The sequence below is a fragment of the Cololabis saira genome, chromosome 21 (assembly GCF_033807715.1).
Source record: "Cololabis saira isolate AMF1-May2022 chromosome 21, fColSai1.1, whole genome shotgun sequence".
NCBI classification, from domain to species: Eukaryota; Metazoa; Chordata; class Actinopteri; order Beloniformes; family Belonidae; genus Cololabis; species Cololabis saira.
In genome coordinates this window covers 30,318,277-30,342,532 of record NC_084607.1, presented here as the reverse complement: position 1 = coordinate 30,342,532, position 24,256 = coordinate 30,318,277, and the positions used below count along the sequence as shown (strand labels likewise).

General features: G+C 41.2%; 2 protein-coding genes across 2 annotated transcripts; one reads left to right on the top strand and one right to left on the bottom strand.

Annotated features, from left to right (window-relative positions):
* Positions 1–522: 522 nt before the first annotated feature.
* On the top strand, positions 523–6,891 carry ddx39ab (DEAD (Asp-Glu-Ala-Asp) box polypeptide 39Ab). The gene is made up of 10 exons (XM_061712620.1): positions 523–619; positions 1,311–1,532; positions 3,467–3,594; positions 3,925–4,201; positions 4,312–4,430; positions 4,527–4,658; positions 4,886–4,995; positions 5,196–5,340; positions 5,460–5,607; positions 5,952–6,891. The coding sequence occupies exons 2-10, from the start codon at positions 1,325–1,327 to the stop codon at positions 5,966–5,968; spliced, it is 1,284 nt and encodes a 427-aa protein (XP_061568604.1). The 5' UTR covers positions 523–619; positions 1,311–1,324; the 3' UTR covers positions 5,969–6,891.
* A 247-nt stretch (positions 6,892–7,138) lies between these two features.
* si:ch211-106h11.3 (CCN family member 1) lies at positions 7,139–19,242 on the bottom strand. The gene is made up of 5 exons (XM_061712621.1): positions 19,046–19,242; positions 17,653–17,866; positions 14,122–14,562; positions 12,410–12,588; positions 7,139–9,346 (listed from the first exon to the last, which is right to left on the bottom strand). The coding sequence occupies exons 1-5, from the start codon at positions 19,094–19,096 to the stop codon at positions 9,041–9,043; spliced, it is 1,191 nt and encodes a 396-aa protein (XP_061568605.1). The 5' UTR covers positions 19,097–19,242; the 3' UTR covers positions 7,139–9,040.
* Positions 19,243–24,256: the final 5,014 nt, after the last annotated feature.

The following is a 24,256-nucleotide window of genomic DNA, read 5'->3' as shown; positions in this document are numbered from 1 at the left end:
AAGACAAATATTCTTGTTAAGATTTTGAGTTTTTGCAGTGAAGAGGTACCACCATTCAGTTAATTTTATATTAAATATTTGATTGACATTTATTCAAACTGTTCTTGACCTTTAAATTGTTCAAATCTAATTTGCGAGTACAAACTACATAATCTCTCACGCTGAAAGCCTGAAAGTCGAATTTCAGGGTTCAAAGACCCTCAAAATTGAAAGGACAACCTCAAAATGTGTTTTGTATAACAAAGAAAGGACGCTCATTTATTTGTAATCCAGTAATCCAGAGGTTTATTTAAGATTTTGTGCTCAGAAGGCCCATCATTGTCTTCATTTGATCTACCAGTTTATATTCTTGCTCCTACATGTTCACCAAAATACATTTTATCTTGTTTATTTCCATGACCCACATGAGTTCCCATACATACACACGTCCCGCTTTTTTCAACCACCGGACTGCGGCGCACATTTCAGCCAATCACGTGCGTCCGTTCTCCGCCGGTGGCGGAGCTGACCAATAGGAGGCCGCGCTGGGCCAGGGGGGCGGGACTTCCGGCTGCTCGTATAAGCGCAGGCCTGCCCATGCGGTTTTGATCCGGTTACACTTGGAGCTCCGACCGTACAGGTAATAGGTTTAAATCCACCTCACCACCACTCTCAAAGCCCGTTTAAACTCGTATTCAGACGCCCGGGGAGTATTGGGTTGTAGTTCATTTAATGAATTCAACATTGACTCCGCTTTTGACTGAAATTCATTGTTAGCTTCAGCGGAAAGAACCAGCTAGCCGATGCTAGCTGTGGCTAACTGGAGCTAATTTGCGGCAAACTTGTCTGTTATTTTTCAAATACGCGACCTTTACCGGGGGGTTTTAACATTTTACAGATTGAGACGTCGTGATATCGGTGTAATTTGGGCGGGGGTGTGCGGGACAGCAGCCGGTATGTGTGAGTGAGTTCAGGCGGATTTATGGTCCGCGTTACATCGACGCAGAGCCTACGGCGTAGGGTACGCGGCGACGCGCACCGTACGCCGTCGATTTAACGCGGAACCATAAATCAGGCTTTAGCTCGCCACGTTAGCAGCCGTTATGCAACACAAGGAAAACTGCAGTTTGATCAGAACCAGCGCGTTGGGAGAGATCAGCACCTCTCATAATAACTATTATGTGTGTATTACATGGTTAAAACGTTACGGAGGAGCAACAGGTAGAGTTTAAATGAGTCCCACAGTATCGGCCCAGTCCAGGGCCACTAATGGCTCCCTCTGGTCAAATATTATATCAGTAAAACAAGGTTTTGTTTTAAATCTGTTCCAGACTCTTAACACACAATGGCTGAGAATGATGTTGATAACGAGCTGCTCGACTACGAGGAGGACGAGGAGCCCCAGGGAGCCCCCGAGAGTGCAGCCCCCACAGGGAAGAAGGAGGTGAAGGGATCCTACGTCTCCATTCACAGCTCCGGCTTCAGGGACTTCCTTCTCAAGCCAGAGCTGCTCCGCGCCATCATCGACTGTGGGTTTGAGCATCCATCTGAAGGTACGGCTCCTGTGGTTCTCCTCTATTCTGTTTTTTCCCCTTCAATTTAAGCATCAAAGCTCTGATTTGTGCTTGCTATTGCAGCATTATAGTCCATGGGCCAGACCAGATATCAGTACCACTCAAGGTGACCAAACTAACTTGTGATTTTTGAAAAGATCCATGTCTGTAGATGATATTTTGGTCTGATAACCTTCCTGAGAGGCAGCTGGATCATAGTTATCAGCTCATGAAGATACACACCCCCTTCAGAAAATTACATTTTAGATGCTGCTGCATATCCTGGTTAAGACTCATGTACAGGATATCTCTTAATGTGTCATAATATTGTCTTTGGTATCATTTTAAGCATTCATTCAAGCTAAGATGTGAATCTTTCTGACCAACATAGAGCTCACTGCAGCTCTTTAGACTATAAACAATGCCCATTTTTACACAATTTTTGCCTAAATGACTATCTTTTAGCCCTGTGTCATCTAGGAACAACAGACACAAAATACAAAAACTGGAATACTCACAGGACCATAAGGTTTCAGGAAATGTATCACATCTTAGATTGAATGAATGCTTAAAAGGTCCCCTTTAAAATGATACCAAAAACAATATTGTGAAACATTGACAGATATCCTGTACATGAGTCTAAACCAGGATATGCACCAGCATCTAAAATGTAATTTTTTGAAGGAGGTGGTAACTTCATGAGCTGATAACTATGATACAGCTGCCACTCAGGAAGGGTTATCATACTAAAATATCATCTATAGACATGGATCTTTTCAAAAATTATAAGCAAGTTTGGTCACCTTGAATGGTACTGACAAGTGAAATTTTCGGCTCTGGCCCGTGGACTATTAGTTAAAAGTAATTGACTGTCCCTGCTCCCTCACGGGGAGTGACCCCTGACATGTCAGCTGTTGTGTGTTACACTACACTTTTAAACAAGTTTGGCCTGCTTTCAACCTGCTTATTTGTATTGGTAGTAGTAACCAAGGGGGGCTGTTGTTGAACTTCCAGAATATTAGAAATTAATGAATAACCTATCAGTCTCAGATATGTCAAAGACTCTACCAAATTAAGTGAACATGCCTCGAAGACGGGATAGGCAGGAATGTCTTGGCATCTCACATTACTAGCGTCTGCATTCCTGCACCCATTGAAGAACATAAAACGCGCTCTCTTTAGGATACGTTTTTAAGACTTCTTTAAAACTTCATGCCCAACAGGTTGAACTGCCAAATTCAAAAAAGGGAGCATATGCCGTGTTTAGCATTAATAACAGGAATAAAGCTAGTCACAAGCTCACAGCTTGTTCCATCTTTATGGTGTGTAAATATGAATATGCCTGTTTATTTTTAAATGGGTGTTTATATTTAACTAATGTCCAGTGACCGGGGATGCTTTATTTAGAGATGTCAGTGAGTGATCTGGTGTTGTTTTGGAGAAAACATATACAGTACAGACCAAATGTTTGGACACACCTTCTCATTACCATTACCTGTGAAACTGATTAATGGCTTAAAATAATTAAATCACTGTCCTCACAAACTCCTGAAAAATGAACAATAAAATCAGCAGAAGAATGAAATGGAAACCAAAAACAAATTAGTGAGTTTAAAACTTATTTATTCTCTTTGACTTTTAAAAGATTGTTTAAAAACAAAAAATTCTGTCTTTCTGATAGTCGACTCGTTGCAAAGTTGCAGGGCGATTACTGACTGCAGATGCCTCCATTCTTCCCCTGACCTGAGTGTATAAAGCAAAATGTGGCCGTAGCAGGTCTGACAGATACTGTGGGACAAGACATATAAAAGCCTTTTAAATCAACCCAGAGAGCCAATGACGTGACACTAAAAGTGGGGTGATGTGCTGATGATCCTGTTAATGTCATGAATGTGCTGGCATTAATGAGTGTTTGTTTGTTTTTCTGCGTTCAGTTCAGCATGAATGCATTCCACAGGCCATCCTGGGCATGGACATCCTGTGCCAGGCCAAATCTGGTATGGGCAAGACTGCCGTGTTTGTGTTAGCAACACTACAACAGATCGAGCCGGTTGATGGGCAGGTTAGTATCTGTTTTTAACTTGTCTGTAAAGTTTAATCAAGTTAAGGACCACATGTCAAGTGTAGGAGACGGTAAAAAAAAAAACATATTGGACCGTTTCTTAGCTTTTTTTGGGCTATGAATCACTGTAGACTTGTATCTTATTTATTTTTCAGATATTGCATTGAACTGTAAGCTTTAAAGCCTTTTATTAATCACAATGTACAAACAGCTTTGCATTGCAAAGGGCTTTGATGAAAACATGCTGTTCCAGCTGTGCATGTTTTGAATGAATCAATATATGAGAATGCAAAACATCTTGGTCTTTATTTTCATACCTCTGCCCCTCAGGTGTCTGTATTGGTTATGTGCCACACACGAGAGCTCGCCTTCCAGATCAGCAAAGAGTACGAGCGTTTCTCCAAGTACATGCCCACTGTAAAAGCAGCCGTATTCTTCGGTGGTCTCGCCATCAAGAAGGACGAGGACGTCTTGAAGAAGAACTGCCCTCACATTGTGGTCGGAACGCCAGGTCGGATACTCGCTCTGATCCGCAACAAGACCCTAGCCCTGAAAAACGTCAAGCATTTTGTCCTGGATGAATGTGACAAGATGCTGGAGCAGCTCGGTGCGTTCTCCCTCAAGTTCCAACTTTCACCCACTTCTGAATTATCTGGGATATAAATCAAATACTTCGAATGGTCAGAATCTCATCTAATGTGTCTCTCTGTGTGACAGACATGAGGCGTGACGTCCAGGACATCTTCAGGATCACGCCCCACGAGAAGCAGGTCATGATGTTCAGTGCCACGCTGAGCAAGGAGATCCGGCCGGTCTGCCGCAAGTTTATGCAGGATGTAAGTGATCCGCGCCGAAGCTGCAGGTCTTGGATGTGTGGCGTTCATGTTTTCCTAATTTACAACTGAAAAACGAATTGACTTTCTCCTGTGCAGCCGATGGAGGTGTTTGTGGATGACGAGACCAAACTTACGCTCCACGGCCTACAACAGTACTACTCCAAGCTGAAGGACAGCGAGAAAAACCGCAAACTCTTTGACCTTCTTGATGTGTTGGAGTTCAATCAGGTAACTTGTTTGTACAGCAAATATCAAGCCTCCTGCAGCAGCCAATTAGATTTATTTATCTTAAATAACTGGAGACATTAAGGTGGCTTTGTCCAGGGCTGATGCTCCACCTGGTGGGTGTAAGAGGGGCATAAAGTAGCATATTCAGTTACTTTAACATGAACACGTCAAGAAGCTTGTTGTTGACTTTTTTTTTTAATTAACAAATTGCTTGTGCTCTCCTCTAGGTGGTGATCTTTGTCAAGTCAGTGCAGCGCTGCATCGCTCTGTCTCAGCTGCTGGTGGAGCAGAACTTCCCTGCCATTGCTATCCACAGAGGGATGGCTCAGGAGGAAAGGTGAGACGCCGATGCTCCTCCTCGACCCGCATGCTCTCGTAAACGTATGCTCTGGCAAGCTCAGCTTGCTAAGTATGTTTAAGGGGGCATGGGGCGCCATCATTTATCTCAACACGTTACTGACTTCAAAGGGGGTTGTGGTCCAGTAATGGCTTCAGCAACTGTTATTAATCCTCTTGATGACCCACCCCTCTCCTCAGGCTGTCCCGCTATCAACAATTCAAGGACTTCCAAAGGCGGATCTTGGTGGCCACTAACCTCTTCGGCAGAGGGATGGACATTGAACGAGTTAATATCGTCTTCAACTATGACATGCCAGAAGATTCTGACACCTATTTGCACAGGGTGAGGGACTGAAGCCACTTTTTGTTGTTTTTTTTTTTTTTACTCTGCTTATTGTGTAATTGACAAATGTTTTGTTGTTGGATTTTTTTTTTTTAACACAACTGTCTTGGATCCATCAGGTGGCCCGTGCTGGAAGGTTTGGCACCAAAGGCCTAGCTATAACCTTTGTGTCTGATGAAACCGATGCCAAGACTCTGAATGATGTGCAGGACCGCTTTGAGGTCAACGTGGCCGAGCTGCCAGATGAGATTGACATCTCGTCTTACAGTAAGTGCCTCGCATGACTCTGAATGCCGGCGAAAAGCAATTCTTCTCATGTTAGGAGTCTGTCATATGTGCTGGAATGATTGTAACTTGTTGATTGAAGGCTTTTAAGGTGTTTATAACTTTCATATCAAAATATCAGTGGTCAGATGGGCTGAGATCCTTCTGCAGATAATAAGTAATGGCAGCAAGAAGCAACAGCTGGTGTTGTCATGTAACCGTGGGGCCTTTACCAAATCCCACACATGTTTAACGTGCTGGTGAAAAGTCGGTATCCTCAGCTGTTGCTCATTGTGCAGATCTTTCACATGCTCGGCTAATGTCCCTCATCTGTCCTCTCCCCTCAGTCGAGCAGTCGAGATGAGGCCGCCAGCCCCGCAGAAGTCTCCTCGTCACGGATCTCGTCTTGTATCTGGAAATACATGTACTTCACCGTCTTTCTGAAGGCTCGGCACATTCACCAAACATCTTATTTTTATTGTTTGTTTTTATGTAAGGGGATTGTGGTTTTAATTTTGTCTTTTACAGTTTTTTTTTTTTGTTTTGTTTAATTAAACCTTTTTATAAAATGCCATTTCTTTCATTGTGGTCTCTTGTGAGACTTTTGTCTCTTGTTTCAGTGTTGAGCTCAACTTCAGGGAAAAATTCAGTGTAGATCTGAGGAGTATCGGCAGTTTAAATTGTTTTGTTTTTTTTTATTTTTCTGGCCCCCAAGTTAGATGTTTTTTTTTCTAAAACTTTTTTTTTTTTACTCCAATGGAAAAAAAAAAAAAACTACTCTCCTTTGGCCTTTAGTTGGTAGTTAATCGTATAGTGGCATTTGAGCAATTGGCTCACATGGCAGCTCTTTTTATGGATTTCTAACTGAATGCCTTTTAATAAATGAAGTCACCCAGTAGACTCCTACTGATTTTGAAATTTTTGATTAAGGCATGTTATTGATAAAATGTACAAACATGTTACGCTCACTGTTTGTTTTGGTCTGGATAATTGAAAATGCATTACAAAACATTACAAATTAAAAGAATTTGGCACTTCACAGTAGATTTTTACTGCTTGGAAAAGGTTTATAGACACTAGCAACGAGACTAAACGAGTTGCTAGTTTCTAAAGGTGAATCACACCTGAACACTGAAGTAACTGAACGTGTGATGTCGTCAACTCAGTGTTTGGATTTAATTTCTTTAGTTGATTACCTGAACTCCTTTAACTGATTTGTTATACTCTACTGTTCCTGTATAAATAAAAGTTGGCAGGCTGACCCGATCAGCTTATTGATAAATCTACCGTGAGGTGTTTGGATGCTGATGCTTGAGTTTCCTTGCATGGTTTTATTGGGCATTTCATGGTGGATTGGATCATTTTATATCAGATTACTTCAAATCAATGTGAATATTTCTTTATCACAATGTGTAAATTGACGATTAAATCCACCTAAAACCAGTTATGAACAGACTTCCAAAAGAAGTGAGGAAGATAAAAATAGTTGCTTAGATTCAAGATTTTTTTTTTAAACAATTTATACGAATGATTTTATAATACAGCTGGTATTAATGTACACTAGTCATACAATCATGCTTTCAAACACACATAATGCTCAAACATCTGAACCCTCCCTCGTTCAGTGCGTGGCCTATACGGGACTAGGCTATAATGTTTGGCCCTTACGCAGCAGACGGAGCGACAAACGTTAAAAAGCATCTGTACATAGCTGCTCTACAGTGTCCCTTTAGAAAAATACATACAGTACTAACCACATCTACATGCACAAATGCCAACAGAACATTTTTATCACCTGTAAAGTTTAAAAACCTCTACAAGCCAGTAGGGTGGCAGACGCTTTTTTTACAAGAACAAGAAAGCTTTAGAAGATGCAACTTTCCAAGATCAGAAAGCTTCAAAATCGAATGGCACACCAGCAATAAAAGTAAATGCTGCTTCTGTTGGGTTGGAGTCACCAATAACACTAAACTAACTTCTAAACAACTTATTCTAGCTGTTTTACACGTGCGTGAGACAAGATTAGGTTATTAATAAAGTTGTGCAAACTACACAAAGCGTCAGTTACCGCCGGGGTTCTTCAGTCGTGACACGAGCTGAGCCACAGAAATCAAAAACAGTTCTCTTTAAGTGTCCTTTATAAATACGTTGGTGCCGTTTTGCAGCGTCGGTCGTAACTTAAAGCTGTTCCCAGCCTTTCCAGTCGCGTCACTTCTCATAAACACACACCTCTTTAACACTAAAAGGCAAGGAGTTCTTGTTTTGTTTCATCGACATGCAACGCTGCTCAATTACAGGCCAGATTAGGCACCAGAGCGGTTCCACCCACAAGTCACAAATTACATGTTTACCTCAGCACACGCGCAGTTTTTAGATTTTATTTTCGTAGCAGACCAAAGAGTGGCGGATTTTTTCTCTCGCTGCCCCCTCGGAGATTGTAATTTGCTCAGAATTAGGTGGTCGACTTCTCGACGCCGAGATCCCTTGCTTGTTATTCTGGTGCTTTGCTAAATGTCTCAGTTTCTCAAGGAGGCAAAGGCTGAAGATGAGTCCAGCTGTGTAAACAAGCTTTAACATATCCTCTCCAACTGCATTCCCTCAAATCATCAAGTTCATCCGTGTCTTTTTCCACTTCTTCCCCCCGGTTTGCCTTCCATCGATAGATATGGCTTCTCTGACTGATATGACCCCGGGGGTCAAGTCCTCCCCACCGGGGGATGGACAGCTCTCAGCTGTCCAGGTCCAGTCACACCGTTTGTTCCAAACATAGCGGCGCCGCCTCCCCCGGTGGCAGCTCCGCTGTGTCATGTCTGAACAATAAATACCAGTGAATAAATATCTGAAAAACACACAAACCACATTCTTCTCAGAACCTCCGAGAGGCTCCTCCACTTCTCTCACAATCCAAGTCCTGTCAGTTCCACACGAGTCCTCGATCGGTTTAAATCAGTTCTCACCTTTTGGCGTTGCACTGACAAAAAACGCTCCCAGCTGATTCGATCTGCTCGGTCATATCTATCCCTTAGCAAAAGCAGTAAGTGAATCCGCTGGTGAGATTCGGGAGCCGTGGCTCCGCTGTTCCCAACAAATGTCCCACAGTTCTGGGACGGCGTTGGGGAAATCGAAGCAAACCTTGCAGGTGACTGCAACCATATTTTACACAAAGATTTAGTCGCACTTTGAAAAAAAAAACATCCGGGCCAGAAACAACTTTCAGTCTACAATGAAGTCGGGAGTTTCTCTCGTTGCTGCCCATCCTGTTCAATCTTCTTTCCACAATCATCTTCCAGAAAAACATCCTTTGACGTGTGAACATTGGTTGTTTCTACTGGTGGATACAGAGAGGAGATCTACTCTATAATGTATATTTCTAGGTAGGAGTGAAAGCCTGCTTTAATGAAGGAATGTAGGTGGGCTTGGGGGGGGGGGGCTGGCGCTAGTCCTTGAACTTGTGTGTGTCTCCGTAGAGCCACTGCTGCGGCGACATGGCCACCTCGTTGAGATGGTCGCACTCGTCGCTGCACTTGCAGGACTGGATGAACATGACGGAGCGGCTGAAGCGCTCGCCGTCGGGACAGACGAAGGTCACGCTGGCCGTGCGCGTGCGGCGAGGGGAGCAGCAGCGGCCGTCCCTGCACACGCCGCAGTAGTTGGGCCTGTGCAGGCGAGTGCTCCTGCAGCCGGCGAAGGACAGGCGGTGCGGCTCCGAGGCCTTGTGGGTGCGGGAGCACTTCCTCCCTTTCTGTGGGCAGAGATGGAGGAAACAGTGAATAAAGCTGCACATCCAAAGATAAGCAGGACAAAAGTCTAGAAAACAGTTATAGGAGGTGGTACAAGAGTGGACATATTCTACCTTTCCACATCTTAACAAGAATATTTGTCTTATTTTTTAGTTAAAATGTCTCATTTTTAGTCAAAAACTCTCATTACACTTAAAATAAGAGTCGTTACCAGAAAAATGACTTGTTATTTGACAATTTTCACCTGTTTCAAGTAAATTTTCATTTAAAATGAGTAGAAAAAAATCTGCCAATGGAAGATTTTTTTGCTTGTAATGAGAAGATAAATCTTGTTCCATTGACAGATTTTTCTGCTTATTTCAAGTGAAAATCTACTTGAAACAGGTGAAAATTGTCAAATAAGTTATTTTTCTGGTAATGAGTCTTGTTTTAAGTGTAATGAGATTTTTTGACTTAAAATTAGACATTTTAACTAGAAATAAGACAAATATTCTTGTTAAGATTTTGAGTTTTTGCAGTGTGACACTGTTTTCCAGGATCAAAATGTCTGTGGCTTTGTAAAAAAAAATTAAACATCACAACAGCTCCTTCTTTTTACAGCAGCCAGATTAAATTTTTTTTAATTCAATTTTATTTATATAGCGTATATTACAACAGAAGTTGTCTCTAGGATCTTTCCAGAGAACAGAACATGACCCTCGAGCAATTATTACATAATGAATGGCAGTAAAAACTCCCCTAGTGGGAGAAAAACCTTTTTTGCCAAACAGTGGCAAAAAAAACTCCCCTCTAGGAGGGAAGAAACCTTGAGTAGGACCTGGATCATAAGGGGGGAAGAGCAGGAAACCAGCACAACAAACTACAAGAACGATGGACAACAATGATGGCTATGAGATACTTATAATTAATAAATGAAAAAGGAAGAGAAGAAGAAGATTCTGGGGGGACTGAGCCACTCTACTTCACTCCCATCTTCTGCAAGGCCTCTTTCGTAACCCGCATATGCAGCATAGTTTGACATTGGATGGAGGTCAAGATGGGTGGGCTGGATAAATATCTCCTCTGGGTATGTGATTTAACAATAACCTGTATGTTCTAAGACTAAAATAAATGCATACAAGCTGAAAAATGTTCTTTTTTTGGGTTTATTTGTACACCTTGTCCCGTTTCAAGCAAAGGAGTTTTACTGAGAAAGACGTGATGACTAACCCGGCATGCAGAGGCCGGCCAGGAGTAGACTCATTACATTCACCCCTTTCTGTCAATACTATTTACCCCGAGGTGGATATGAGTGCATGCAGCGATTTAACGGCAAACTGATCTAATTTTTCACAAATGTAATTCTATCATGGCACTTAAAGAAAAACTAGGGCAGAGTCTCCAAAATGAGACAAAAGTAGCAGTGACACAAAGACCTCCATAAAAGTTAAAGTGATTCATCTTCTTGACAGACTGGGAAACAAAAGGCAAAGCTGTGCTCTCTGAAGCTGCAAAATAGAGAACCATTCACTTTTTTTTTTATAACACCGCATCGCCCACTGAGTTTAAGAGTTGGACAAACAATGTTAAGAGTTAATTACAGAGACACGCAGAAACTAAATAAAAGGTCAGGGCAGCAGATGGGTGCCAGCGAGGGACTGACACCGGTGCACATTAACACCCACTGCAGCTCCGCAAACACGGGGAGATCTCTGGGAAAACAGGTGCACGGCAACCTGTGACACTAACGAGTGCTTTAACAGTGGGAGGAGAAATGTTTCTGAGAGCGTCGTCTGTGAAATGTGAGCGGGCGACAAAGTGGGCGAATCACTCTGTGAAGCAGTCAAGGGCACCCGCCACCCACGCTGGCGTAGTGTTAGTGCCGGAGCGCTGAAATAAAGAGGTTATCATCCCTCTGTCTCAGAAAAGTTCAGACTTGCTTTGGACAATCTGAGAAGGAGGATTTGCTCTCATTTTTTTAACAGCTATTTCTTAATGTAGATATAAAAGTTGTATGTTTCAAGCATTTGGCATGAAGCTGATCAGTTCATGTTCAACCACAGCAACAAGACTCTGATTGACAGAACGGACCAGTCTACTGGACTCCATCGATGCTTTTAAGAACAAACCCACCCGTTTCTCCAAGCTTTTAAACATCAGTAGTGAGAGGGTTGTTTTAGGACCACCATGTTGATTTTATGTACTTTTTTTTTTAAATCGTATTTCTACTTTTATTGTAGTGCACTGCAAAAACTCAAAATCTTACCAGGAATATTTGTCTTATTTTTAGTTAAAAAATCTCATTACACTTAAAACAAGAGTAATTACCAGAAAAATAACTTGTTATTTGACCATTTTCACCTGTTTCAAGTTATTTTAAGTGAAAATCTACTTGAAACAGGTGAAAATTGTTGTTTTTTTAGTTTTTGAGTCTTGTTTTAAGTGTAATGAGATTTTTTTTACTAAAAATTAGACATTTCAACTAGAAATAACTGGAAAAAACAACAATTTTCACCTGTTTCAAGTACATTTTCACTTGAAATAAGTAGAAAAATCTGCCAGTGGGACAAGATTTATCTTCTCATTACAAGCAAAAAAATCTTCTTCCACTGGCAGATTTTGTACTTTTGTACTTTTAAGTGAAAATCTACTTGAAACAGGTGAAAATTGTTGTTTTTTTCCAATGATGAGTCTTGTTTTAAGTGTAATGAGATTTTTTTTTTTACAAAAAATGAGACATTTTAACTAGAAATAAGAAATATTCTTGTTAAGATTTTGAGTTTTTGCAGTGTGTTTTATTCGTGTTATTATTGATGTCGTTTTATTTTTTGTGAAGCACCTTGTGACATTCCGCTGTCTGTGAAAGCTGCTATAGAAATACATTTTACTTACTTACTTACCAGAAAGCATCTCCACCCACTTGGACATTGAGGAGAATGGAAAGCATACATGCCGTGGCGTTAATACCAGGGCAATGAAAGCATTTCTATTCTGAATTTATTTAGCCTGGATCCCAGACTGCACGCTTACGGACCCTCTGCTCCACAAAATATCCTTTCATAGGAATCTAAAAGTGCTTTCCTCACCTTCACGGGCATGGACATGGAACTGCAGGGCCGGACGTTGCACAGGCGTGTCTCCTTGATCAGTTTACAGCGGGCATTGTCATTGGTAACACGAGAGGACACGCCCATGCCACAGCTCCGGGAACACTGGGCCCAGGAGGTGGTCTGGACCTCGCACTGGTCTCTCGCGGGACTCCAGGCTGGAAGAGAGGATGACCCACAATGGAGACGGTGAAAAACGGCGGGTTTGGACACAGAAACGCAGTCAGGAGAAGTTAAAGTGGGGAGCAACCGGGCCGTCGGGGAGTAGGAGGGGAAAGCAACGGTACAGGGATGCAAAGCACACTGGCCTTATTCACTGGACGGGCAACGCTGACACATAGAGGGTGATTACAGCGAGGGGAGAGCTGGGTGACACAGGCGTGGGCTGTGTGAGGAGAGAGCACCTTTGGTGTGCAGGGAGCCAGTGGAAAACCCGCCTCACGTACCCGCTAACACTCCCACAGTATATGCCCAGGAAAGGCCACATTGAGGCTGTTATGAAATGACTAAGACGTAAACATGATGCTTTACTGTGCAGAAGAAACAGAAGGACAGGGTAGGGCTGGGCGATATATCGAGATTTTAATATATATCGATATATTTTCAAACGCGATATGGTACAATATTGTTTATATCGAAAAAAAAAAATATGATTTTGATATAGCTTATTTTGTGACAAATTGACTTGGATGTTTTATTTGAGATTTGCACAAATGTTTTGTTATTTGCACAACTGTCAACCTCAGTGGAAAAGTCTGCCTGTTACTGTCTACATTGTATTAATTGCACAGTGTATTTTAATTTAATTGTTATGCAGGAAAGGGATATTTGTTTTATTTTATTCAAGAAGCATTTTATTCTATATATATGCAGACAGTTTATTTTTATCTCATTTGTTTTATACATTTTAGGGGTGTAACAATATATCGTGCCACAACATTTCGTGATACAAAAACGTCACAATACGTGTCGTGGAGGTGACAAAGTGTATCGCGATATTGGAATATTAATATTAATCTATTGTGTTGACTAGTAACGCACATCCGAAAAAAGAAAAAAGTCAAATCATACATGAGAGAAACTATTCAGTTTGTGGCAAAATATTTGGACTTGTATGAAACTGAAGATGCATAATGCAAACCTGACATTTACTTTTAGTTCAGTTTGTGGAAAATGGTTGGCCTGGCTTTCTCTTTAAAACTTAAACAGTTATAAAGCATTACAAACTGTAACAATAGGGCAAACGCACAGCATTGTTTTGTATTTTGTGTCTTTCAAATAAAAGACCATTTATTCCAGTCATATGTTCCTCATGCAAGGTTGTTAAAAAAATACTGCTATAATATCGTATCGTTATCGTGACCTCAATATCGTGTATCGTACTGTATCGTGAAATTAGTGTATCGTTACACCTCTAATACATTTTGATATTGTGCAGACCTCTGTTAATAAATGTACCTGTGTAACATTTGGCACGAGGCTTTGTATTAAAACTGACTGTTTTTTAAGGGTTTGCCTCAGAAAAAATGAAGCTAACAGAGATGCTATGCTATAATGCTTTGGGGGAAACCCCAATTATGGCACAGAAAAAATATCGATATATATCGAGTATCGCCATTCAGCTAGAAAATATTGAGATATGGCTTTTGGTCCATATCGCCCAGCCCTAAGACAGGGCAGCGCTCTCTTACCGGTCAGGTGCTTGTTTCCACGCAGCTTCTCCCACTTGCGCCCCACCTCCATCAGTTCATTACCCAGGGTGCCTTTCTCCTTTTTAGGTTTGTACGGGTACAGCTTCCGGTAGAGTTTGGGGTAAGGCTTGGGGTACGGATAAGCTGGGTAGGGCAGGACCGGGTGTGGTGGGTAAGCGGGCAGCGGGAGGTGTTCGTGTGCCGGGGTCACGGCGTTGGTTTCCTTATGGCACTCGACGCTGAGGCAGCAATGGCCCGGCACCTTCACCAGGTGCGGGGCGGGACAGGACGGGGAGGCCAGGGGGAAGTGGCTGGGGCACAAGGACACGCACCCCACGGCCCCGTCGATGCAGGTGCACTGGTGCTTGCAGCCGGCGCGGAAGTTCTCTCCGTTCTGGTACATCCGGCCGCTGTACTCGCAGGACCGGCCCTCCGCCTTCGCTGCAGCGGGGAGAGGAATAACCAGTCAGCCAAAACAGGACACGGTGCACAGAAAACTGATGTTCAAGTGTTCATCAGTGTGAGAAAACAAATCACAGGGAGAAGCTTTATATACAGGACTGTCTCAGAAAATTTGAATATTGTGATTTTCTGTAATGCAATTACAAAAACAAAAATGTCATACATTCTGGATTAATTACAAATCAACTGAAATATTGCAAGCCTTTTATTATTTTAATATTGCTGATCATGGTTTACAGCTTAAGAAAACTCAAATATCCTATCTCAAAAAATTAGAATATTCTGTGAATCTTAATCTTAAACTGTAAACCATAATCAGCAATATTAAAATAATAAAAGGCTTGCAATATTTCAGTTGATTTGTAATTAATCCAGAATGTATGACATTTTTTTTTTTTTTTTTTTTTTTTTTTTTTTTTTTAAATTGCATTACAAAAAATAAAGAACTTTATCACAATATTCAAATTTTCTGAGACAGTTCTGTAATCAAAAGTTTATATTCTGTCTTTTCATCTTACTTTTTTTTTTTTTAAATTAAAAACATGACTAACTTTGAAAAAATATAATCGTGGCCATCTTTTTCTAGAATTTTGGTTCCCATTATTCTCTGGTTTAGAGCACTTCATTGTCTGCTGAATGCTGTTTTATTGCTGTCATTTACTTTATGTATCTTATGTACGGTATCTGTAGGTATTTGAGTTTTGATGCCCCTATTATTATTTACTGATGTTATTTTCCATATTTTTATTCACTCACTCACTTTTTTTTTCTTTCCAGTTTATTTACTTTATTTTTTGTGTATGTTTTTGTGCTTTTTTTGGGGGGGGGGGGGCAGAAGTAGGCATGCGTGCACAAAAGAAAATTGTAAGACCGTCATTAAGGATGTATCTGATTGTCTTTCTTTTGTGAAATAAAAAGATATAAAAAAAAAAAACATGATTAAAACAATCTGATCATAAAACCTGAGATCAAAATATCAAAAATAAACCCAAAAAAGGAAAAAAAAAAAACATGGCCCCATGATTCATTGTCTTATTGATCCACCGCTGGTAACAATAACTTCAAATAGTCATTTCCTGTGTGCCTGCGTCGGTGTCCGAGGAGGAATTTTGGCTCACTGCTCAGTTTTGTCAGATTTGCAGGTATTTGCTTGTGCCAGCTCCCTTAAGGACCCGTCACAGCATTTTAACTGGGTTTAGGTCTGGACTTAGACTTTTGAGTCTTTTATTCCACATGCAATCAGATCTAAGGTGTGATATAAATGTTCCAGCACGCTTTGAATCATCGTCTTGTTGCGTGATCCGGCTCCAGCCAAGCCCGAGGGCAGGTGCCTCCGCGATACTCCGGTACACAGAGGAGTTGTTATTGTGGAATCAATGACTGCAAGGTGCCCAGGTCCTGTGGCGGTAAAACAACCCCCTAATCATCACCTCTCCGCCGCCGTGCTTGGCCGCGGGTATCAGGTGTTTCTGCTGGAATGCTGTGTTTGGCCTTCAACCAAGCGTCTCCACTTTGGTCTCATCTGTCCGGGTGACATATCACCAGAAGTCCTGTGGTTTGCTCAGATGCCGTTTTTGCGGATGTGTCCTGCTTCCATGTTCTTGTTGAACAGAGGATACTTTCTCCTTGGCAACCACACCAAGCAAACCATTGTGCTCTCACAGAGTTTAATGTTTAATTTGCTCAGTGGCTCCTACACGGCCTGAAATTTAATTATCTATCTTATATATTTACTTATCTCTAAGTGTTGCATCTGACTTTTGGGGTAAATTTACTAAGACATCCACTTTTGAGAAGACTGGCTACTTTCTTGAATCCTTTCTCCCTGTGAATAAACTTTCTCACTATATAATGAGAAAGTCTACATTTTTTGTAATTAGCTTTATAACCCTTCCCAGACTGTTGCTTATATTTTTCCTTCTTGGAGTTGTGTTAACACACACCAGATTGCTCTAGTCTAGACCAATATTTTGCAAAAAACCTCGGTTTTTTTCTTGTTTTTTAAGACTCTGTACAACTTTTAATGATCTGTTCATTAACTTATCCTCTTAAATCCTATGAAAATAGTAAGAGGGTACTTAATCATACCCATATGACTTTTTTTTTTCTTTTGGGCTTCATTTTTATTAAATAAATAACGGCATGTTGAAAAACAGCCACTACAATCAGATAATTTGTATTTATGCAAAATTTAAAAAAAATAATAATAATTACTATATTTTTTTAAGAACATGGGATTAAAAAACAAAGTACCTTTCGTCACATCTGTCATTGCACTGGGAAATCTTAATCTTAATTATTTTAACTCTGAGTTTTACTCTGCTATGAAGTACATCTTTGTGCACTGGAAGTTCTGTCTTTTCCACAACAGTAAAGGATCAACAATCTGCATCAACAGGTAGACATATGAAGTCCCCACAATATTCAAGCTTTAAAACCGACAGGAGCGACTCGTACAGAGTGGTGTAAGAGTTGCTGCAGTAATGTTCAAATATTCTGTGTCAAAAATGTCCTTTTTATTAACATCAAAGTATGCAAACCTATTATAGTTCACCTCAAGAAATAACCCTATTTTATCTATAAACAAGCTTAATACGGGCTCTTTAGTGTGCAGATAGATAAGAGGAAGAGCAGAAATATCCCTATTTATGGAGAGGTTGTGACTTGTTTATGATGTGCTGGGACTCCCCACACAACACCCCGGATACCCCCTCTTTTTATAGAACTAGCCCTGAATAAACATGCTTAGAAATACCAGTCTGTGTGTGCGTGTGTTTCATGGGGCTGTTTGTGTACACACACACACACACACACACACACACACACACACGCCTATATAAAATCTAAGAGTTGGCCAGCTTTCAGTCAGGGCTCATGAAGGTGCTCTGTTTTTGCAACACAGCACAGCCTTCAAACCACAAGCACCTACCAAAGGGAAACTCCGACCGCTTGGCTTGAAAGCTAAATTCCCCACCCTGAAGTTACACATTCCCCTCAGTCAGCCCTGAGTGGTGCCCAATCGAAGAAGTTCCCCGACCCTCCTCCTCCTGCCACCTCAGTGGTACATACCTCTGCAGATGCCATGGGTGCGGCCCACATCATTGCCATAGTTGCACTCCAGCCCTTTATGGTGGTCGCAGGGCCGGCCCTCGTGGCAGTCTTGGTTCAGCTGGGCGGCACACACCTTGCAGCAGCCGCAGCCGTCGGGGACAGAACTGATGCCTGGGGGGCAGGACGAGGGCACGGCGGGGCACTCACACACCACCGGGCAGTCAGCGGTCACCTGCAAGCAGGAGACAGACAGACACACCAGTTTTAACAGGAGGACTGGCAAAAGCAGACTTATTATCATGAATAATTAAGGAGAAGTCACAGCGGGACCGGGCAGGACAAAAGCGTGACTCGTGTTACCGAGATCAGAGAAATTCCTGAAAGAGTGTGCGGTTTATGCATTGCCTGAATGCCCAGCACTGTCACGAGCCCCACAGGGGTAACTATAACCCTACGTCGCCTTCCGCTTGGCATTTGTCTGGCATGCAGGGATGAAAAGGAGATTTTCTGACAACCTTCCACCCCTACACCATCCTCCTACTCAATTTGCTGCCTCTACATCTTTTTGTTTCTCACCCAATTTAAGTTTTTGTATGGAAATATATGCATGAGCCACACAAAACAAAAAACAACTAGGTTTTGCGATGACAAGACACCTTAAGGGATCCACTGTTGCTGGCCTGGCTAGTATGTGAGGTTCTTGATACAACATTAACCAATGCAATTAAAAAAGTCCTCCTTTAATAGCATAATAGCTGTTTACAACATGGGAATTGCGACAACTCCTAATGAAAGTCATATAATATTCCTCTGGGCATTTATAAAGAGCAACAAGCTCACACTGTGCTTAAGTGTATTTTTGTCTGCAATGGTCGTTCTGTTAGATGATATCACTGTAGCATAATTATAGACCTACAGCAGGACCTAAATCAATGTACAAAGAGCTTTTTTCTTTTAATAAATCCTTTAAAATCTGCACAAACAAGCAAGTGGCAAGCAAGTATAATTTCTTCTTATGATTTTTATGGTGCTTTATAATCTTCATCTATTTGACTGCATTTGCTTCTTGTTCCATTATGGATTAATATGGTACATGTATTGCCCATATAGGATGTGATGCAGTGTTATAGAGGGCAACTGACCTACAGTAATAATAAAGATATATGATAATAATAATAATAATAATAATAATAATAATAATAATAATAATAAAGATTCTTAAATACATAACATTCACAAGTTGTTTGTTTTCCTGCAGTCCTACCCATAGCTGGATGTCTGGAAAACTGGCTCCATAAACCAGACAACAGCAAACCATCTGGAGCTGCTGTTATGGTGCTGTCACGTGACTTTAGCCCCCAATGTTAGTCTGAAGTTAAACAACAACACACAACAGACTGCAAGTACTCACCAAACTGACTGTCGCCGCGCCCAAAACAGCCAATAATAACACTATCCCCATGCTGCAGGTCGACTCACATACAAGAGTATGGACGTGTTAAACGCTTTTATGTGACAAAAAAGTAATCCCCCGGTTGCTTCCGAAACAATAGATGTTGTCCACAAGAAAATAAATCCAACTTCGACAGTTATCCTTAAGACTAGTCCATCACCTGTGAAATTAAATCGATCAACGCTGGAGACTTGTTTTTATATCAGCGCCGAGCGTTTCGTGGTAGACACGCCCACTCCGGACCTGCTTCGACCAATCAGAGTGCAGGATCTCGGCCGGGGGGCGGAAGGGGGCGGGGCTTGCTGCTTCAACGCTGGAACCTGGGGTTTGGTGGCAAGGGGGCGTGGCTAAGCATGAATGCAGTCATTCATAAAAATTCAGAATTACTACATTCCAAAGCGGACCGGGCTTTGGCGTGTTTATTTATTTACGGACGAGCGAAAATAATATTTTTGATGCTTTAATGTTCTTTTCACACGCATACCTCTGTCAGACCGCTGCTTTGTGAACAGTAAAATAAACATTAATGTTGAGGGGAAGCCATGGAAAACAGTAACATATATCCCTCTCCTGCTTTATGAAACTACTTTCAGGCAAGTGTTTGACAGACAAAATGTATACATGAGGAAAGTGGGGTTCTGTGTTATCCTATATGTTGAAAAGGATTACAATAATCACTCATTTCCCCCCCCTCCCTTCCATATCCAGCAGGTTTGCAAATCTCCTGACACATGCACAAACAATACTCATGTCAATGAGTCTAGTTTCAAGTTCTTACTGCAAATTGCAGAGTTGAGGTGAGGATCATCTCCTTGTCATCCCTCAGCCACCCACACTGAAAACATCCACAACAGGACACCTGAGCTGCTGCTCAATGCACTCAGAGATAAACACTGACAACCTGTTTATGAAGGTTTCAAACAGATTCTCAAGCATTGCAGGAACATGTTTACCAGCAATAAAAGTGCACACATGGGATCTATGTTGAAGTTCAGTGGGAGGAAGTGTGGGAAGTCAAATGATTGTTTCCTTAAATTGTGTGATTTTCTAAAGGAATTCCTACTTTTGTTCGTGCCAGCAAGGATTGTAACCCTCTAAAGCAGGGATATTCAATTGGCGGCCCGCGGGCCACATGCGGCCCACCAGGAGCTTTTATGTGGCCCCTGGTCATATTTCAAAAAAGGGGGTGTTTGTTGAAAAAAAAAAAAAAAACGTATAATATTTTTATAACTGGCTACTATGGACTAAAATGCTTGTGCTCAATGCTTAATATAATATTCAAATAAGGAAATCTCTGTGGAAAGTGGTGCTTTGTCATTATGGCATGTTTCATTAAAAGTAGGTCAATATCAATTTCATTAAATTTGCACAATGCATGGTTTCAAAATGAACTTGCATTCAAAATAATATTTCTTTATCTGAATATTATATTTAACATTCACAATTACTAAATCTGGAGACAATTAATACATAATTCATATGTAAACTAGATATATTCAAATGTATAATACAAATGTATTATATTTACATAAGTCTTCGTCTTTGAGTGCAAAATACATTTTGAAAACCCCCACATTTTCAAATTGTGCGGCCCTCTCCATACAGTCCTTTTGCAGATGTGGCCCCCGGCCGAATCTAGTTGAATACCCCTGCTCTAAAGTTTACCCACGCACGTTTGAACAAATAGTTTGGTCATTCTGACAAGTATAAAAGTGAAAATGGGCATTTAACAAACAGATTTTCAAAGTGGATCGTTGAGCCAGCTCTTTTTTGCTCTTAGCAAGCATCAGAGGGTAAAACCAAATACTCTTAATTATATAATTACTGTCAGTGTGCTGACATCATAATATTATCACTAATGCACTTCTCTTGCATTTTCCTTTGCATGTTCGCCACAGTGAGTGGAGCTGAGTGTTAAGGCCTGCTTTAATGCCGGCTTCGTTTTTGTATTCTGTGTTTGTCGTAACCTGGAATTTTAATGAAGAGCTTTTCTTTCTAATCGCGTTGTCTGTTAATAAATGTTTTGCTGAGTGTCAAAGAGAAAGCAGCTGAGATTACTCAGCCAGTTCTTTGTGTTTCTGTAAATATTTCTTTGTGCGAAAGCTTAAGACTTAAACCCAATGCTGCCCAGAGCAAGTCATTTCTGGCTGAATCTGCACAAACAGCTGCTGAAAACAAAGGGTTAAGATAAAAAGCAAAGCTAAACTACTTCATTTTAGTCATGCATGGTGCCAAATCAATATGTACTATCAAATATCCATGCAGACAACAATGCTGTCGTTCCTCCTCTGATTTAGTCAAGTAAGACTAAATCAGAGGAGGAACGACAGCATTGTTGTCTGCATCTGTGTATTTTTACTACATTGATCATCCATTATTTAAAAAAATAGTTGTTTTATGTTTGAACTTTTTTACTCTGTAGTGTAAAAACAAAACATAGATGTTCAACAAGGGTGCGTCAGCTCCACTTTCATGTGGAATAGAACCACGAGAGCGTTTCCGCTGTACTTATTGATGATAATGATGGCTCCCTGAAAACACTAAGTGGTGCAGAAGAGCACATGGTTTCCATAGTGAAAGCATTTCATAAGTCATTTAATAAACTGACTGCATTTAAATGTAATGCTCTATGTGGAACTAGTTTTAAGGGGAGCACTGTTTTGCATTTACTGACATCTAGTGATGGCGTTTCAGAGTATAATCAAATGAATTCCTTGGATCACCATTTGGAGGAGACACTCTAACCTGTTTAAGTTGAATAGCTTGTTGTTTTGTTCATATAAATGCATAAGCGTATATGTCACTCAAAGAGAACAGTCACCTGAATAAATGAAGTGTTTAAACTGCATAATATTACATTATTCAATTTCAATTTCAATTTCAATGTATTTATTTATTCTGTATCATGGAAATAGTTCACATACACGTTCCATTCCATGATCGAAAAGGGGCAAGAAGAAGAAAGCCTTATATTACAAGCCCCTTTCTCAAAAGAAATAAAACAATTCGTATGAAGATGGTCTGTCCTTCTGTTCAACAGTCACTGCTTATATAATACCAAAAAAAAAATGAAAAAACAAAACAAAAAATAAGAAAACATACACAATAACTCACCAACAACACCAAAAACAAAAAAACAACATAAGATATTTTACCCGTTAAATTCATATTGTCTAATTGTGTGATCTTTATACAATTTCTTGAACTGGTGAATATTTTTACAATCCTTTAAATCAATTGTTAAGGAGTTCCATAATTTTACACCACATACTGAAATACACATTTGTTTTAAAGTAGTTTGTGCAAACGGATGTTTAAAATCAAATTTCCTCCTATGGTCCTTATTTTCTGAACTAAACACAAAAAAACGTTGTATATTTTCAGGCAATATTCTGCCTTTTGCCTTGAACATAACTAATAAAGTCTGTAACCCAACAATATCTTTAAGTTTAATTAATCCTGCATTGATAAAGAGTCCATTGGTGTGTTCTCTTGCCTCCTTTTTATGTATGATCCGTACTGCTCTCTTCTGTAAAATAAACAAAGACTTGATATTTGTTGTGTATGTATTCCCCCAAACTATTAAAGGAGCATGAGGCTCCTTTTAAGAAATGAGACTCTCTAGCGCCACCCTTCACCACGACGGCCGTCGGGGGTACTGCAGCCAACAGTGAAGCCGGCACGGGAGAGCGGGGAGAACCTGCATGCAGCGTCATGTGACGTCACATCCGCAGGACAGCGCGGGAAATTCCAGCCCGGAATTGCACCACATTTTGCAGCACACAGCCTGTTCAAGGCAACGGAGAGATACACTAGAGGGTTCACTCTTTTTGGTTTGGAACGCTTCATCTGACATTATTACTAGAAAACTTAAAACGTATACACATTTTTTTCATAAATCCTGCCTCAATCCTGCCTCATGCTCTTTTAAAGCATTTACGTAAATGTTCTTCCACACTGATCACTGCAGAAGCCTCCAGCACAAACATGCTTCCAGCAGGGCACCCCACAAGCAGTTATGACAAACACAGAGAGGACACAAACACCGTCATATGTACACCATGTCTCTCACACACGGGCCCACAGAGAGAGCCAAATTATGCATCCACCAAAAAAACCTCCATCCTCTCTCCACACAATCCATCTTTCTCTGCCGGTGACGTCACGTTCCCACATAAACAAACCCAGCGTGAGACAAGTACGGGCGCCGACAGAGCAAGAAATACACATATATAAATTTCATTGTTGTTGTTTCAACATTTAAGTTCCATCGACTCAACAAAAAGGGTCACTTTCGGTCTCGGTGCCGTCATAAAAAAAACAAGCTGAATTCCCGGCAGACGCCAAAGAGGAGGCATTCACGCCCTCCGGGAGACACGACACTGGGAACCCGTCCCGGGCTTTTTCTGTTAATGGTTTAAGTGACATAATTCTGCCTCAAGAGTTGCCTTGCAAACCCTGCTGCTTTTAAATGAATAGTGTTTTTGGAGATGTCAGCGGGAGAGGGAGTATAAAGGGCGAGACACGGCAGGTGAGAAACACATCAAACCCACAAAAACAAGTCGGTGGAAATAAATGAGGTTGGGAGGTGGAGGTCAGGCACATCCACGGAGCCAAGTAAACACTAAGCAGTGTATAAAATAAAACAGATAGCAGACTGAGGTCAGTGGAGCCAGAGTGGCTTTACTTTTAAACGCCAGAACGGCTTAAGAAAAGACTTTCTGAGTCTGGGAGAAAGAGCGTGTCTGTGCTGGGATGTGGGGAGGGAGACAGGTGTGGGCTGTTTGTTCAGGAGGGCTCCTGCCACACCTGCTGGGACACTCCTGCCCTCTGCAACCCACACGTAAACAAGGAATGTATGCTGAGATTATAACAGCATGTACCCGTGGAGGGAAACACGGAGCCCATCTGAGATCCGCCTCCATCAGACGCTGAAACCGAGCTGTCTGATCTGCGTGACCAGACAAATCCAAGCGTTCAAGGCCAGACCTAACTCGTGGCATGTGTGAGAAAAAGTTACACTTTGGTACATGCACAAGACAACGATTCTGCTGGTGGCACACCTAAGCTTTCATGTGATGAAAGCATGTGTACATGGTTAGGTTTGTCCAGATTTGATCCAGATTCCACTTTAGGATTTGTTTGATGCATTATTTTCTTTAAATAACA